Genomic DNA, 14,935 nt, shown 5'->3' with positions numbered 1-14,935 from the left:
CGAGGCAGGCAGTGTGGGGCCATGAAGAGGAGAGAGCTGAATGGGGTGTTTAACTGGTTCTGCAGTGAGAATAACATAACCACCCCCACCCTGAGGACGAGGAGTTTATAAGGAGGGCAGAACACCTGAGACAACTCACTGAGGTCAGATAGCCCTGCTGCTGTCCTGTCCTCTTCTGCACTATCACTTTCATTCTCGCTCATCTCCGTCTGGGATTCTCACGCTTCTCCATCTCTCCGTCTGTGATTCTCACGCGTCTCCATCTCTCCGTCTGTGATTCTCACTCGTCCATCTCTCCATCTGTGATTCTCACGTGTCCATCTCTCCATCTGTGACTCTCACACGTCTTCACCTCTCTGTCTGTGACTCTCCCTTCACCTCTCCGTCTCTCCTTCCACCATGAGCCTGAGGTCCAAGCGTATCAGCAGCTCCAGTGGTTCTGTGCGGAGACACAGCGGGGGCTTCAGTGGCATGTCCCTGGGTAGCAGCTCTCTGTACGCGGGGGGCTCAAACGGCCACCACAGCAGTCCTTTCCACTCAGTCTCTGTCAACAGGAGCCTGTTGGCCCCCCTTAACCTGGAGATCGACCCCAACCTACAGGTGACACGTATCCATGAGAAAGAGCAGATCAAGGGCCTCAACAACCGATTCGCATCCTTCATCGATAAGGTATGTAGTCATCACTGAGAATTATTAGGTTACATCCCAATGTCTATACTAGCATACTGCTTTGATTGCTTGCCCAATACAGTCATTCAATGAGTGTTTTATTTAACCTTTATTTAACTAGGCAAGTCAGTTAAGAACAAATTCTTATTTACAATGACGGCCTACCCCGGCCAAACCCTAACCCGGACGACGCTGGGCCAATTGTGCGCCGCCCTATGGGACTCCCAATCACGGCTTGTTGTGAGTGATACAGCCTGGAATCGAACCAGGGTGTCTGTAGTGACACCTCTAGGACTGAGATGCAGAGCCTTAGACCGCTGTGCCACTCAGGAGCCCCTACTACACAAGCTACTTCGGTTTTAGTCATCATAGATGACATAGATGGCATCATAGATGGCACTGATTTATTGTCTTTTGAAGCAGCTACAAAAGGAGCGAAAGCTAGTTTGGTTTTAGCCAAACTAGCCTGGAAAAGGGAGAACAAACAAAGTGATTGCCATCTGTGTCTGTTTTCACATGCATTGCAACAATAACCCATTCAATCCCATTGATCACAATAGTGAGATATTTTTTTATTTATTATGCATTATTAAAGTTGTCTATTATGAATCATAGACGTTTCATATGATTTCTCAAAATGGTCACAAGCATACATCATACAAGGTTTACTTTTACAGACAAATTTGACACCAGAAGTCCGTATTCAACAGCAGATTAGTAATGTTCTCAGTAGATTGGAGTTGAGTTGGGTTATGGATACACTTGATCAAAATGATATTACACGTGGTTTAACCATCATCCATTAGCCTTTATGTTTGAAATAGGGATTTTGACTGTAAAACATCATATTGTGTTATTTCAGTATAGACCCATAATTGGCCATGTATAGACCCATAAACTGAATTAGTGTAATAACTTAACAAATATTTAATGTCAGTAGGTTTGTTTAGTATTTCTTGCACAAGGGTAGACCTGGTTTGTCAGAGTATTGGGACATATAGCCATAGGTGGAATCCTGGTTCGTATGGGCTGAGACATGCAGGCATAGATCTGGTTTATATTAGTATTGGGACACAGTCAAAGGTGTAGACCTGGTTTGTAGGAGTACTGGAGCTGAGGTGCAGGGGTAGTCCTGGTTTGCTGTTTGGGGTTTTAGGCTGGGTTTCTGTACAGCACTTTGAGATATCAGCTGATGTAAGAAGGGCTATATAAATACATTTGATTTGATTTGAAGGAGTATTGGAGCTGAGGTTCAGGGGTAGTCCTGGTTTGTAGGAGTATTAGAGCTGAGGTTCAGGGGTAGTCCTGGTTTGTAGGAGTACTGGAGCTGAGGTTCAGGGGTAGTCCTGGTTTGTAGGAGTACTGGAGCTGAGGTTCAGGGGTAGTCCTGGTTTGTAGGAGTATTGGAGCTGAGGTTCAGGGGTCGTCCTGGTTTGTAGGAGTACTGGAGCTGAGGTTCAGGGGTAGTCCTGGTTTGTAGGAGTATTGGAGCTGAGGTTCAGGGGTCGTCCTGGTTTGTAGCAGTATTGGAGCTGAGGTTCAGGGGTCGTCCTGGTTTGTAGGAGTACTGGAGCTGAGGTTCAGGGGTAGATCTGACTTACAGTTTATGAGTATTCAGTCTTTGGCCCATTTAGACCTGGCTTAGTTGACTAATTGGGTTCAAGCACAGGTGCAGACGTTGTAGGTAGGTAATGTGGGTCTGAAATGCAAATGTACACCTACAGTATTTGTATGAGAATTGGGGGTGCCACACAGCAGTAAACCTGTTTTATATACACTGCTCAAAAAAATAAAGGGAACACTAAAATAACACATCCTAGATCTGAATGAATGAAATATTCTTATTAAATACTTTTTTCTTTACATAGTTGAATGTGCTGACAACAAAATCACACAAAAATGATCAATGGAAATCAAATTTATCAACCCATGGAGGTCTGGATTTGGAGTCACACTCAAAATTAAAGTGGAAAACCACACTACAGGCTGATCCAACTTTGATGTAATGTCCTTAAAACAAGTCAAAATGAGGCTCAGTAGTGTGTGTGGCCTCCACGTGCCTGTATGACCTCCCTACAACGCCTGGGCATGCTCCTGATGAGGTGGCGGATGGTCTCCTGAGGGATCTCCTCCCAGACCTGGACTAAAGCATCCGCCAACTCCTGGACAGTCTGTGGTGCAACGTGGCGTTGGTGGATGGAGCGAGACATGATGTCCCAGATGTGCTCAATTGGATTCAGGTCTGGGGAACGGGCGGGCCAGTCCATAGCATCAATGCCTTCCTCTTGCAGGAACTGCTGACACACTCCAGCCACATGAGGTCTAGCATTGTCTTGCATTAGGAGGAACCCAGGGCCAACCGCACCAGCATATGGTCTCACAAGGGGTCTGAGGATCTCATCTCGGTACCTAATGGCAGTCAGGCTACCTCTGGCGAGCACATGGAGGGCTGTGCGGCCCCCCAAAGAAATGCCACCCCACACCATGACTGACCCACCGCCAAACCGGTCATGCTGGAGGATGTTGTAGGCAGCAGAACGTTCTCCACGGCGTCTCCAGACTCTGTCACGTCTGTCACATGTGCTCATGTGCTCAGTGTGAACCTGCTTTCATCTGTGAAGAGCACAGGGCGCCAGTGGCGAATTTGCCAATCTTGGTGTTCTCTGGCAAATGCCAAACGTCCTGCACGGTGTTGGGCTGTAAGCACAACCCCCACCTGTGGACGTCGGGCCCTCATACCACCCTCATGGAGTCTGTTTCTGACCTTTTGAGCAGACACATGCACATTTGTGGCCTGCTGGAGGTCATTTTGCAGGGCTCTGGCAGTGCTCCTCCTTGCACAAAGGCGGAGATAGCGGTCCTGCTGCTGGTTTGTTGCCATCCTACGGCCTCCTCCACGTCTCCTGATGTACTGGCCTGTCTCCTGGTAGCGCCTCTATGCTCTGGACACTACGCTGACAGACACAGCAAACCTTCTTGCCACAGCTCGCATTGATGTGCCATCCTGGATGAGCTGCACTACCTGAGCCACTTGTGTGGGTTGTAGACTCCGTCTCATGCTACCACTAGAGTGAAAGCACCGCCAGCATTCAAAAGTGACCAAAACATCAGCCAGGAAGCATAGGAACTGAGAAGTGGTCTGTGGTCACCACCTGCAGAACCACTCCTTTATTGGGGGTGTCTTGCTAATTGCCTATAATTTCCACCTGTTGTCTATTCCATTTGCACAACAGCATGTGAAATTTATTGTCAATCAGTGTTGCTTCCTAAGTGGACAGTTTGATTTCACAGAAGTGTGATTGACTTGGAGTTACATTGTGTTGTTTAAGTGTTCCCTTTATTTTTTTGAGCAGTGTATGTATATATATATACAAAAGCATGTGGACACCCCTTCAAATGAGTGGATTTGGCTATTTCAGCCACACCCGTTGCTGACAGGTGCATAAAATCAAGCACACAGCCATGCAATCTCCATAGACAAACACTGGCAGTAGAATGGCCCGTACTGAAGAGCTCAGTGACTTTCAATGTGACAACGTCATAGAATGCTTCCTTTCCAACAAGTCAGTTAGTCAAATGTCTGCCCTGTTAGAGCTGCCCCGGTCAACTGTAAGTGCTGTTATTGTAAAGTGGAAACGTCTAGGAGCATCAACGGCTCAGCTGCGAAGTGGTAGGCCACACAAGCTCACAGAACGGGACCGCCGAGTGCTGAAGCGCGTAACACGTAAAAAATGATCTGCCCTCGGTTGCAACACTCACTACCGATTTCCAAACTGCCTCTGGAAACAACATCAGCACAATACATGTTTTGGTCGTTTAAAGCTCTCAGCCATTGGACTCTGGATCGATGGAAATGCGGATATCAGTTTGACTTGAGCTAACCCATGAAAACAAAGTCACCTGCTCTTTCACAGCCGTGGTCACTGACACACAGCTTACATTACAATTCCCCTTTCTCACGGAGTGGGTAACAGAGTCACAATAGAGGCTTTGTGCCTGTTCTACGCTACGGATCATCAGCTCTACAGCTCTGGGTTTCCTGTAATAACAAGCTCCTATTCCTCTCAGCAGGTAGCCTGGACCTGAGATATTTTGACACAAATAATGCCCTAAGGGTGTGATTCACTTGGAATGCAAAGCCCATTTAAAGACGTTAAATAACAAGTAAAATACATTTAAAGACATCAAATAACAAGTAAAATACATTTAAAGACGTCAAATAACAAGTAAAATACATATAAAGTACTATGTCCTATTTCTCTCAGCTCGGTGGTAACCTGATAAAAACAGGTCAGACGTGGTGTGATCATCCAAGACCGGAAAATTCCCTGAAGTGTTTAGGAAGGGAGCTTTTGTGTTGATCGCAGACGGACAATGGGAAGAGAATAGTGAGACCTTATGCGTGAAATAGATCCTAGAGAGATCTCAGTCAGTTGTAGCCGTTAAAACCAGAATAATTAACTTAACATACAAACACTGTTGTTATCCATCTACTCAGCACAGCTGATATTTAAAAAGTCGGGGAGATTTCTTCAGATTGCTTCAAAGGTCTATTAATTAAACAGTTCACTCCAAGCCCATACATTACTGCAGAAAACATGTTTGGAAGGTAAAGGGCATCAATGACATGTCAAGACAAAATATTGTAGCAATTTGAGGTGGCTAGTCCAACCAGGACTTGGACCCAGGTCCCTGCGACTGTCGGTCCAGACTTAAGCCATTACACCAAGAGGTGTAGAACCAAGACAAAGTGTTGTACCAAGGTCTCTATTAAAGTTGCTACAATGTATATGTATAGTAGACTACACTCAACATCTTCCTCCCGATGCTTGGACTGTTGCGACTATTTCATCAGCTACGGGCTTCTCTCTCTCCTCCCTTTTAGGTGTGTTTCCTGGAGCAGCAGAATAAGGTGTTAGAGACTAAGTTTGATCTGCTGCACGGTAAGCAGACGGGCCGCTCCAACATCGAGCCGCTGTTCGAGGCCTACATGGCCAACCTCCGCCACCAGATGGACGTGGTCAACAACGACAAGACCAAGCTGGACGGAGAGCTGAGGAACATGCAGGGTCTGGTGGAGGACTTCAAACACAAGTAGGAGTCTGTCTGTCTGTCTGTCTGTCTGTCTGTCTGTCTGTCTGTCTGTCTGTCTGTCTGTCTGTCTGTCTGTCTGTCTGTCTGTCTGTCTGTCTGTCTGTCTGTCTGTAGAGCTGAGGAACATGCAGGGTCTGGTGGAGGACTTCAAACACAAGTAGGAGTCTGTCTGTCTGTCTGTCTGTCTGTCTGTCTGTCTGTCTGTCTGTCTGTCTGTCTGTCTGTCTGTCTGTCTGTCTGTCTGTCTGTCTGTCTGTCTGTCTGTCTGTCTGTCTGTCTGTAGAGCTGAGGAACATGCAGGGTCTGGTGGAGGACTTCAAACACAAGTAGGAGTCTGTCTGTCTGTCTGTCTGTCTGTCTGTCTGTCTGTCTGTCTGTCTGTCTGTCTGTCTGTCTGTCTGTCTGTCTGTCTGTCTGTCTGTCTGTAGAGCTGAGGAACATGCAAGGTCTGGTGGAGGACTTCAAGCACAAGTAGGAGTCTGTCTGTCTGTCTGTCTGTCTGTCTGTCTGTCTGTCTGTCTGTCTGTCTGTCTGTCTGTGTCTGTCTGTCTGTCTGTCTGTGTCTGTCTGTCTGTCTGTCTGTCTGTCTGTCTGTCTGTCTGTCTGTCTGTCTGTCTGTCTGTCTGTCTGTCTGGAGAGCTGAGGAACATGCAGGGGCTGGTGGGGGACTTCAAACACAAAAAGTCTCAATAGCCTTAAACAGATTTGTAAGCAATTGAGACAGAGCCAACCTATTTATTAAACCCTAAATGATGGATGCCAGAACCTTACTTCCATGACCTAATTCAATATCTTGTCACCTGTTCTTCTGACCTAGATATGAAGATGAGATCAACAAGAGAAACAATCTGGAGAATGAATTTGTGATCCTGAAAAAGGTGAGAACATCACGTTTCCTCAGTGATACCTGATTGGTGTTTTAATGGTGCAGTCTCTGAAGATCAACATTACATGCCTTTTGGACTACTTTATGGACACAACACCATACTATGACATCAACTTGATGTTGTAATCAGCGATACACTGCAGCACCATGGGAGTGAGGTTAAGTTAATGAACAAGCACTGCAGGTGAAAAGGACACAGCGAGACAGAGACAACAACAGCTAGTATGAGCAAACCTGCCCCACCTTCTACGAGATGAAAAAAACGTTAAGCTCGTAAGATATCATATCGCCACTGAACAAGAACTGAGCGTGCGGTGTATAGGGGAGACAGAGAAAATCTCAACCGGCCACGATCAAAGCCAATTTCAACCTAACTAATAGCTTTGCAATGAAACTTTGCAATCCGTCTAAATTGCTCCTGATATGTTTCGACAAACAGTGGTAGTTACATTTGAGTCGTTTAGCAGACGCTCTTATCCAGATCAATTAGGATTAAGTGCCTTGCTCAAGGGCACATCGGCAGATGTTTCACCTAGTCGGCTCATGGATTCAAACCAGCGACCTTTTGGTTACTGACCCAATGCTCTAAAGCGCTAGCCTACAAGTAACTACAGTTTGTTGTCCTTTCAGGATGTGGACTCAGCATACCTGGTGAAGGCAGACCTGGAAAACAAGGGGGGAGCTCTGACTGATGAGATAAACTTCCTCAGGTCCATCTATGAGGAGGTAAGGTCATTACTGTATTTCCTGTATTACAATACAATACAATATATTACACTAACAATATATTACAATACAATACATTACAATATATTACCAATACAGTACAATATATTACAATACAATACATTACATTACAATACAATACAATACATTACATTACAATACAATATATTACAGTACAATATATTACAATACAGTACAATATATTACAATACAGTACAATACAGTACAATACAATATATTACAATACAATATATTACAGTACAATATATTACAATACAATACAGTACTTTACAGTACAATATATTACAATACAATACAATAGATTACAATACAATATATTACAATACAATACATTACAATATATTACCAATAGAGTACAACATATTACAATACAATATAATATATTACAATACAATACATTACAATATATTACAAAACAATACATTACATTACAATACAATATATTACAATACAACACAATACATTACAATACAATACAATATATTACAGTACAATATATTACAATATATTACCAATACATTACAATACATTACAATATATTACAATACATTACAATACAATACAATACATTACAATACAATACAAAATATGACAATATAATACATTACAATATATTACCAATAGAGTACAATATATTACAATACAATACAATATATTACAATACAATACATTACAATATATTACAATACAATACAATACAATCAAATATATTACAATACATTACAATATATTGCAATACAATATGTTACAATACAATACAATATATTACAATACAATATATTACAATACAATACAATATATTACAATACAATACAATATATTACAATACATTACAATATATTGCAATACAATATGTTACAATACAATAAAATATATTACAATACAATATATTACAATACAATACAATACAATACAATACAATATATTACAATACAATACAATATATTACAATACAATACAATACATTACAATACAATACAATATATTACAGTACAATATATTACAATATATTACCAATACATTACAATACATTACAATATATTACAATACATTACAATACAATACAATACATTACAATACAATACAAAATATGACAATATAATACATTACAATATATTACCAATAGAGTACAATATATTACAATACAATACAATATATTACAATACAATACATTACAATATATTACAATACAATACAATACAATCAAATATATTACAATACATTACAATATATTGCAATACAATATGTTACAATACAATACAATATATTACAATACAATATATTACAATACAATACAATATATTACAATACAATACAATATATTACAATACATTACAATATATTGCAATACAATATGTTACAATACAATAAAATATATTACAATACAATATATTACAATACAATACAATACAATACAATACAATATATTACAATACAATACAATATATTACAATACAATACAATACAATATATTACAATACAATACAATATAATATATTACAATACAATACAATACATTTCAATATATTACAATAAATTGCAATATATTACATTGCAATATATTACAATACAATACCATATATTACCATACAATATATTGCAATACAATATATTACAATACAATATATTACAATACAATACAATATACACTGCTCAAAAAAATAAAGGGAACACTTAAACAACACAATGTAACTCCAAGTCAATCACACTTCTGTGAAATCAAACTGTCCACTTAGGAAGCAACACTGATTGACAATACATTTCACATGCTGTTGTGTAAATGGAATAGACAAAAGGTGGAAATTATAGGCAATTAGCAAGACACCCCCAATAATGGAATGGTTCTGCAGGTGGTGACCACAGACCACTTCTCAGTTCCTATGCTTCCTGGCTGATGTTTTGGTCACTTTTGAATGCTGGCAGTGCTTTCACTCTAGTGGTAGCATGAGACGGAGTCTACAACCCACACAAGTGGCTCAGGTAGTGCAGTTCATCCAGGATGGCACATCAATGTGAGCTGTGGCAAAAAGGTTTGCTGTGTCTGTCAGCGTAGTGTCCAGAGCATGGAGGCGCTACCAGGAGACAGGCCAGTACATCAGGAGACGTGGAGGAGGCCGTAGGAGGGCAACAACCCAGCAGCAGGACCGCTACCTCCGCCTTAGTGCAAGGAGGTGCACTGCCAGAGCCCTGCAAAATGACCTCCAGCAGGCCACAAATGTGCATGTGTCTGCTCAAACGGTCAGAAACAGACTCCATGAGGGTGGTATGAGGGCCCGACGTCCACAGGTGGGGGTTGTGCTTACAGCCCAACACTGTGCAGGACGTTTGGCATTTGCCAGAGAACACCAAGATTGGCAAATTCGCTACTGGCGCCCTGTGCTCTTCACAGATGAAAGCAGGTTCACACTGAGCACATGAGCACATGTGACAGACGTGACAGAGTCTGGAGACGCCGTGGAGAACGTTCTGCTGCCTGCAACATCCTCCAGCATGACCGGTTTGGCGGTGGGTGAGTCATGGTGTGGGGTGGCATTTCTTTGTGGGGCCGCACAGCCCTCCATGTGCTCGCCAGAGGTAGCCTGACTGCCATTAGGTACCGAGATGAGATCCTCAGACCCGTTGTGAGACCATATGCTGACACAGGCACATTTGTGGCCTGCTGGAGGTCATTTTGCAGGGCTCTGGCAGTGCACCTCCTTGCACTAAGGCGGAGGTAGCGGTCCTGCTGCTGGGTTGTTGCCCTCCTACGGCCTCCTCCACGTCTCCTGATGTACTGGCCTGTCTCCTGGTAGCGCCTCCATGCTCTGGACACTACGCTGACAGACACAGCAAACCTTTTTGCCACAGCTCACATTGATGTGCCATCCTGGATGAACTGCACTACCTGAGCCACTTGTGTGGGTTGTAGACTCCGTCTCATGCTACCACTAGAGTGAAAGCACTGCCAGCATTCAAAAGTGACCAAAACATCAGCCAGGAAGCATAGGAACTGAGAAGTGGTCTGTGGTCACCACCTGCAGAACCATTCCATTATTGGGGGTGTCTTGCTAATTGCCTATAATTTCCACCTTTTGTCTATTCCATTTGCACAACAGCATGTGAAATGTATTGTCAATCAGTGTTGCTTCCTAAGTGGACAGTTTGATTTCACAGAAGTGTGATTGACTTGGAGTTACATTGTGTTGTTTAAGTGTTCCCTTTATTTTTTTGAGCAGTGTATTACAATACAATATATTACAATACAATACAATATATTATAACACAAAATATTACCATACAATATAGTACAATACAGCACATAATATTACAATACAATATATTACAATACAATATAGTACAATACAATACAATATATTAAAATACAAAATATTGCAATACAATATATTACAATACAATACAATATATTACAATACAATATATTACAATACAATACAATATATTACAATACAATACAAGTCAATATATTACAATACAATATAGTAAAATACAATACAATATATTACAATACAATATATTACAATACAATACATTACAATACAATACATTACAATACATTACAATGCAATACAATTACACAAGTTGCCCTGTATGGCGCAGGCAGTTGGTGGAAGGTGGTAGGTTCAAATCCGGGCAAGGATCACATACACATACTAAAAAAATGTATGAACACACTGTTAGAATGTTTGTTTCCATCCAGGAGCTGCGTGAGCTGCAGGCCAGCATCAGGGACACCTCTGTGGTGGTGCAGATGGACAACCGTCGAGACCTCAACATGGACCAGATAGTGGCTGACGTCAAGGCTCAGTACGAAGACATTGCTACCAAAAGCCGAGAGGAGGCTGAGACGTGGTACAAATCCAAGGTGAACAACAGTTGACTATTCTAGGATTTAAGTGGTTAAAAAGAGGATTTTTTTGTCTTACTACATTGAAATCAATAGCCTTTTCACACTACTGAGTCATTGTTGCTGGAACCATGCTACAGTAAAAGGACAATGTGAAAGAAACATATCCCACTCAAAGCAGTTCGGCAGGTAGTTGGAAGATGGTGAAAGAGCTATCATTCCTATCATTCCACTCCTCGGTCTAGCCTGGCTGCCAGTCTGTTAAGCTATCATTCCACTCCTTGGTCTAGCCTGGCTGCCAGTCTGTTAAGCTATCATTCCTATCATTCCACTCCTCGGTCTAGCCTGGCTGCCAGTCTGCTTAGCTATCATTCCACTCCTTTCCCACTCTTTGTCATGCTAAACATATATCTTTGGCATATGACACAGAGTACAAGGAGTGGAAGGTTAGCTAAACAGACTGATAGCCAAGCTACAAGAGAAGTGGTCTCAGGACCTTTAAGTAATGCATGTTGTTATTTTCCCTCAGTTTAACCAGATGGCCATCCAGGCCATGCAGTACGGAGACGAGCTGAGGAACACCAAGGGAGAGATAGCAGAAATCAACCGCTTGATCGGCCGTCTGCAGAGTGAGATAGAAGCTGTCAAACGACAGGTAGTTCGTTCACTTATTCAACTCAGTTCACTTATGGTTCGGACCGCTTTGAGGCACAGTAATATCAAACAAAACTATGGATGCAGCACCCTGTTGGATGGGATGGGATCTACTTTGTGGGATAAAAGATTCAGCAGCTATGCCATGGAGTGTTGCCGCTAAGACCGTATATATGCCATTCGGTGTGATGAGGCTTAAGCAAGCAAGTACTGCCATGGACTTAATGCAGCCTTAACCCTGGTGTTGATGTCCCATGGCGTGCCAACCTGGTGAACCAGATAGCCGAGGCTGAGGGGCCGGGGCCGGGGGGGAGCTGGCTGTGGAAGTGGCTAAGTCTCTAACCTAACCTAACTCTAACTCTACCTATCTATCATGTAGCGAGCCAACCTGGAGGACCAGATAGCTGAGGCTGAGGGCCGCGGGGAGCTGGCTGTGAAGGAGGCTAAGTCCAGGATCAGAGATCTGGAGGATGCTCTGCAAAGGGCCAAGCAGGACATGGCCAGACAGCTCAGAGAGTACCAGGACCTGATGAATGTCAAGCTGGCCCTGGACATAGAGATAGCCACCTACAGAAAATTACTGGAGGGAGAGGAGGACAGGTATGGAGGGGGGGGTTAGGTATGGAGGGAGAGGAGGACAGGTATGGAGGGAGAGGAGGACAGGTATGGAGGGGGGGTTAGGTATGGAGGGAGAGGAGGACAGGTGTTGAGGGAGAGGAGGACAGGTATGGAGGAGAACAGGTTTGGGGGAGGAAGAGGACAGGTATGGAGAGAGAGGAGGACAGGTATGGAGGGGGGTTAGGTATGGAGGGAGAAGAGGACAGGTTTGGAGGAGGAAGAGGACAGGTATGGAGAGAGAGGAGGACAGGTATGGAGGGGGGTTAGGTATGGAGGGAGAAGAGGACAGGTTTGGAGGAGGAAGAGGACAGGTATGGAGGGAGAGGAGGACAGGTATGGAGGGGGGGTTAGGTATGGAGGGAGAGGAGGACAGGTGTTGAGGGAGAGGAGGACAGGTATGGAGGAGAACAGGTTTGGGGGAGGAAGAGGACAGGTATGGAGAGAGAGGAGGACAGGTATGGAGGGGGGTTAGGTATGGAGGGAGAAGAGGACAAGTTTGGAGGAGGAAGAGGACAGGTATGGAGAGAGAGGAGGACAGGTATGGGGGGGTTAGGTATGGAGGGAGAGGAGGACAGGTATGGAGGAGGACAGGTTTGGAGGAGGAAGAGGACAGGTATGGAGGGGGGGGGTTCGGTATGGAGGGAGAGGAGGACAGGTATGGAGGGAGAGGAGGACAGGTATGGAGGAGGACATGTTTGGAGGAGGAAGGACAGGTATGGAGCGGGAAGACAGGTATGGAGGGAGAGGAGTACAGGTATAGAGGGGGAGGAGGACAGGTATGGGGGGAGAGGGGGACAGGTATGGAGGGGGAGGAGGACAGGTATGGAGGAGGACATGTTTGGAGGAGGAAGGACAGGTATGGAGCGGGAAGACAGGTATGGAGGGAGAGGAGTACAGGTATAGAGGGGGAGGAGGACAGGTATGGTGGGAGAGGGGGACAGGTATGGAGGGGGAGGAGGACAGGTATGGAGGGAGAGGAGGACAGGTATGGAGGGAGAGGAGGACAGGTATGGAGGGAGAAGAGGACAGATATTGAGGGAGAGGACAGGTATGGAGGGAGAGGAGGACAGGTATAGAGGGAGAGGAGGACAGGTATGGAGGGGGGGGGTTCGGTATGGAGGGAGAGGAGGACAGGTATAGAGGGAGAGGAGGACAGGTATGGAGGGAGAGGAGGACAGGTATGGAGGGAGAGGAGGACAGGTATGGAGGGAGAGGAGGACAGGTATGGAGGGGGAGGAGGACAGGTATGGTGGGAGAGGGGGACAGGTATGGAGGGGGGGGGGTTCGGTATGGAGGGAGAGGAGGACAGGTATAGAGGGAGAGGAGGACAGGTATGGAGGGAGAGGAGGACAGGTATGGAGGGAGAGGAGGACAGGTATGGAGGGAGAAGAGGACAGATATTGAGGGAGAGGACAGGTATGGAGGGAGAGGAGGACAGGTATAGAGGGAGAGGGGGACAGGTATGGAAGGGGAGGAGGACAGGTATGGAGGGAGAGGAGGACAGGTATGGAGGGAGAAGAGGACAGATATTGAGGGAGAGGAGGACAGGGATGGAGGGAGAGGAGGACAGGTATGGAGGGGGGGGGGTTCGGTATGGAGGGAGAGGAGGACAGGTATAGAGGGAGAGGAGGACAGTTATTATTATAGATACACATTACACAGTATGTATGGTGTCTATAGGTTGAGGTTCTAAACAAGGACCGAACAATGTGTGAAAAGTATTATCTGCCATCTTTTCACACACTGAAGCAGCACACTTGTATCTATTTTTCTCTCAGGATTGGACATCAATCTATTCTCAACATCCAGTCAGTGTCCAACTACAGTAAGTAGAATACTGTAGGTACTACTGAAATAATACATCAGTAAATGTACTCTATTTAATGTTATCCACTGACTAGAATGACACTAATTGCTGTATTTTGAGACACAAGAGCAGATATTAGGCTCTAACCATTAGATTGCCGCTGTTGCGTTCTGTCCAGGTTCTAAGAGTTCCAGTAATGGGTTCCACAGCAGCTCCAGCTCCCCTACACCCAAGCTGCTGATTAAAACAACTGAACAAAGAGACAGCTCCAGATTCAGCTCTCATTAAAAAAAATTAAAAACGTCGGATCCTTCTGGCTGAGGTTGAAGAACCATTATATAAGAGTTTATACCAGATCTATATCAACTTTCTGGATTATTTTGTCAATCTACATTCTGTAAAGAGCATGAGAGAATAAAATAAGATCATGACGTGATAGATTTGTGTTTGTAGCCTGAGGAATTTAAACATTTGGTTGTTCTTAATGTAAAGAAAATTAAAAGATATGTATCAGTATATAAAAATATGTATTTTAAGAAACCGTTTGTCTTATTTGGCGCATACAAAGCGCTATGCAACAGCTGGAATAGCGGTCATAACCAATTGTAGTGAGACA

General features: G+C 43.9%; 1 protein-coding gene across 1 annotated transcript; it reads left to right on the top strand.

Annotated features, from left to right (window-relative positions):
• The first annotated feature begins 399 nt into the window (after positions 1 to 399).
• On the top strand, positions 400 to 14,772 carry LOC120020093 (keratin, type II cytoskeletal 8-like). Its single transcript, XM_038963534.1, has 9 exons — positions 400 to 669; positions 5,555 to 5,763; positions 6,581 to 6,641; positions 7,280 to 7,375; positions 11,094 to 11,258; positions 11,770 to 11,895; positions 12,274 to 12,494; positions 14,291 to 14,337; positions 14,498 to 14,772. Exons 1-9 carry the CDS (start codon positions 400 to 402, stop codon positions 14,605 to 14,607), a joined length of 1,305 nt encoding a protein of 434 aa, XP_038819462.1. The 3' UTR covers positions 14,608 to 14,772.
• The last annotated feature ends 163 nt before the right edge of the window (positions 14,773 to 14,935 follow it).

This window comes from Salvelinus namaycush, chromosome 2 (assembly GCF_016432855.1).
Source record: "Salvelinus namaycush isolate Seneca chromosome 2, SaNama_1.0, whole genome shotgun sequence".
NCBI lineage: Eukaryota > Metazoa > Chordata > Actinopteri > Salmoniformes > Salmonidae > Salvelinus > Salvelinus namaycush.
This window is presented reverse-complemented; position numbering and strand designations above follow the sequence as displayed.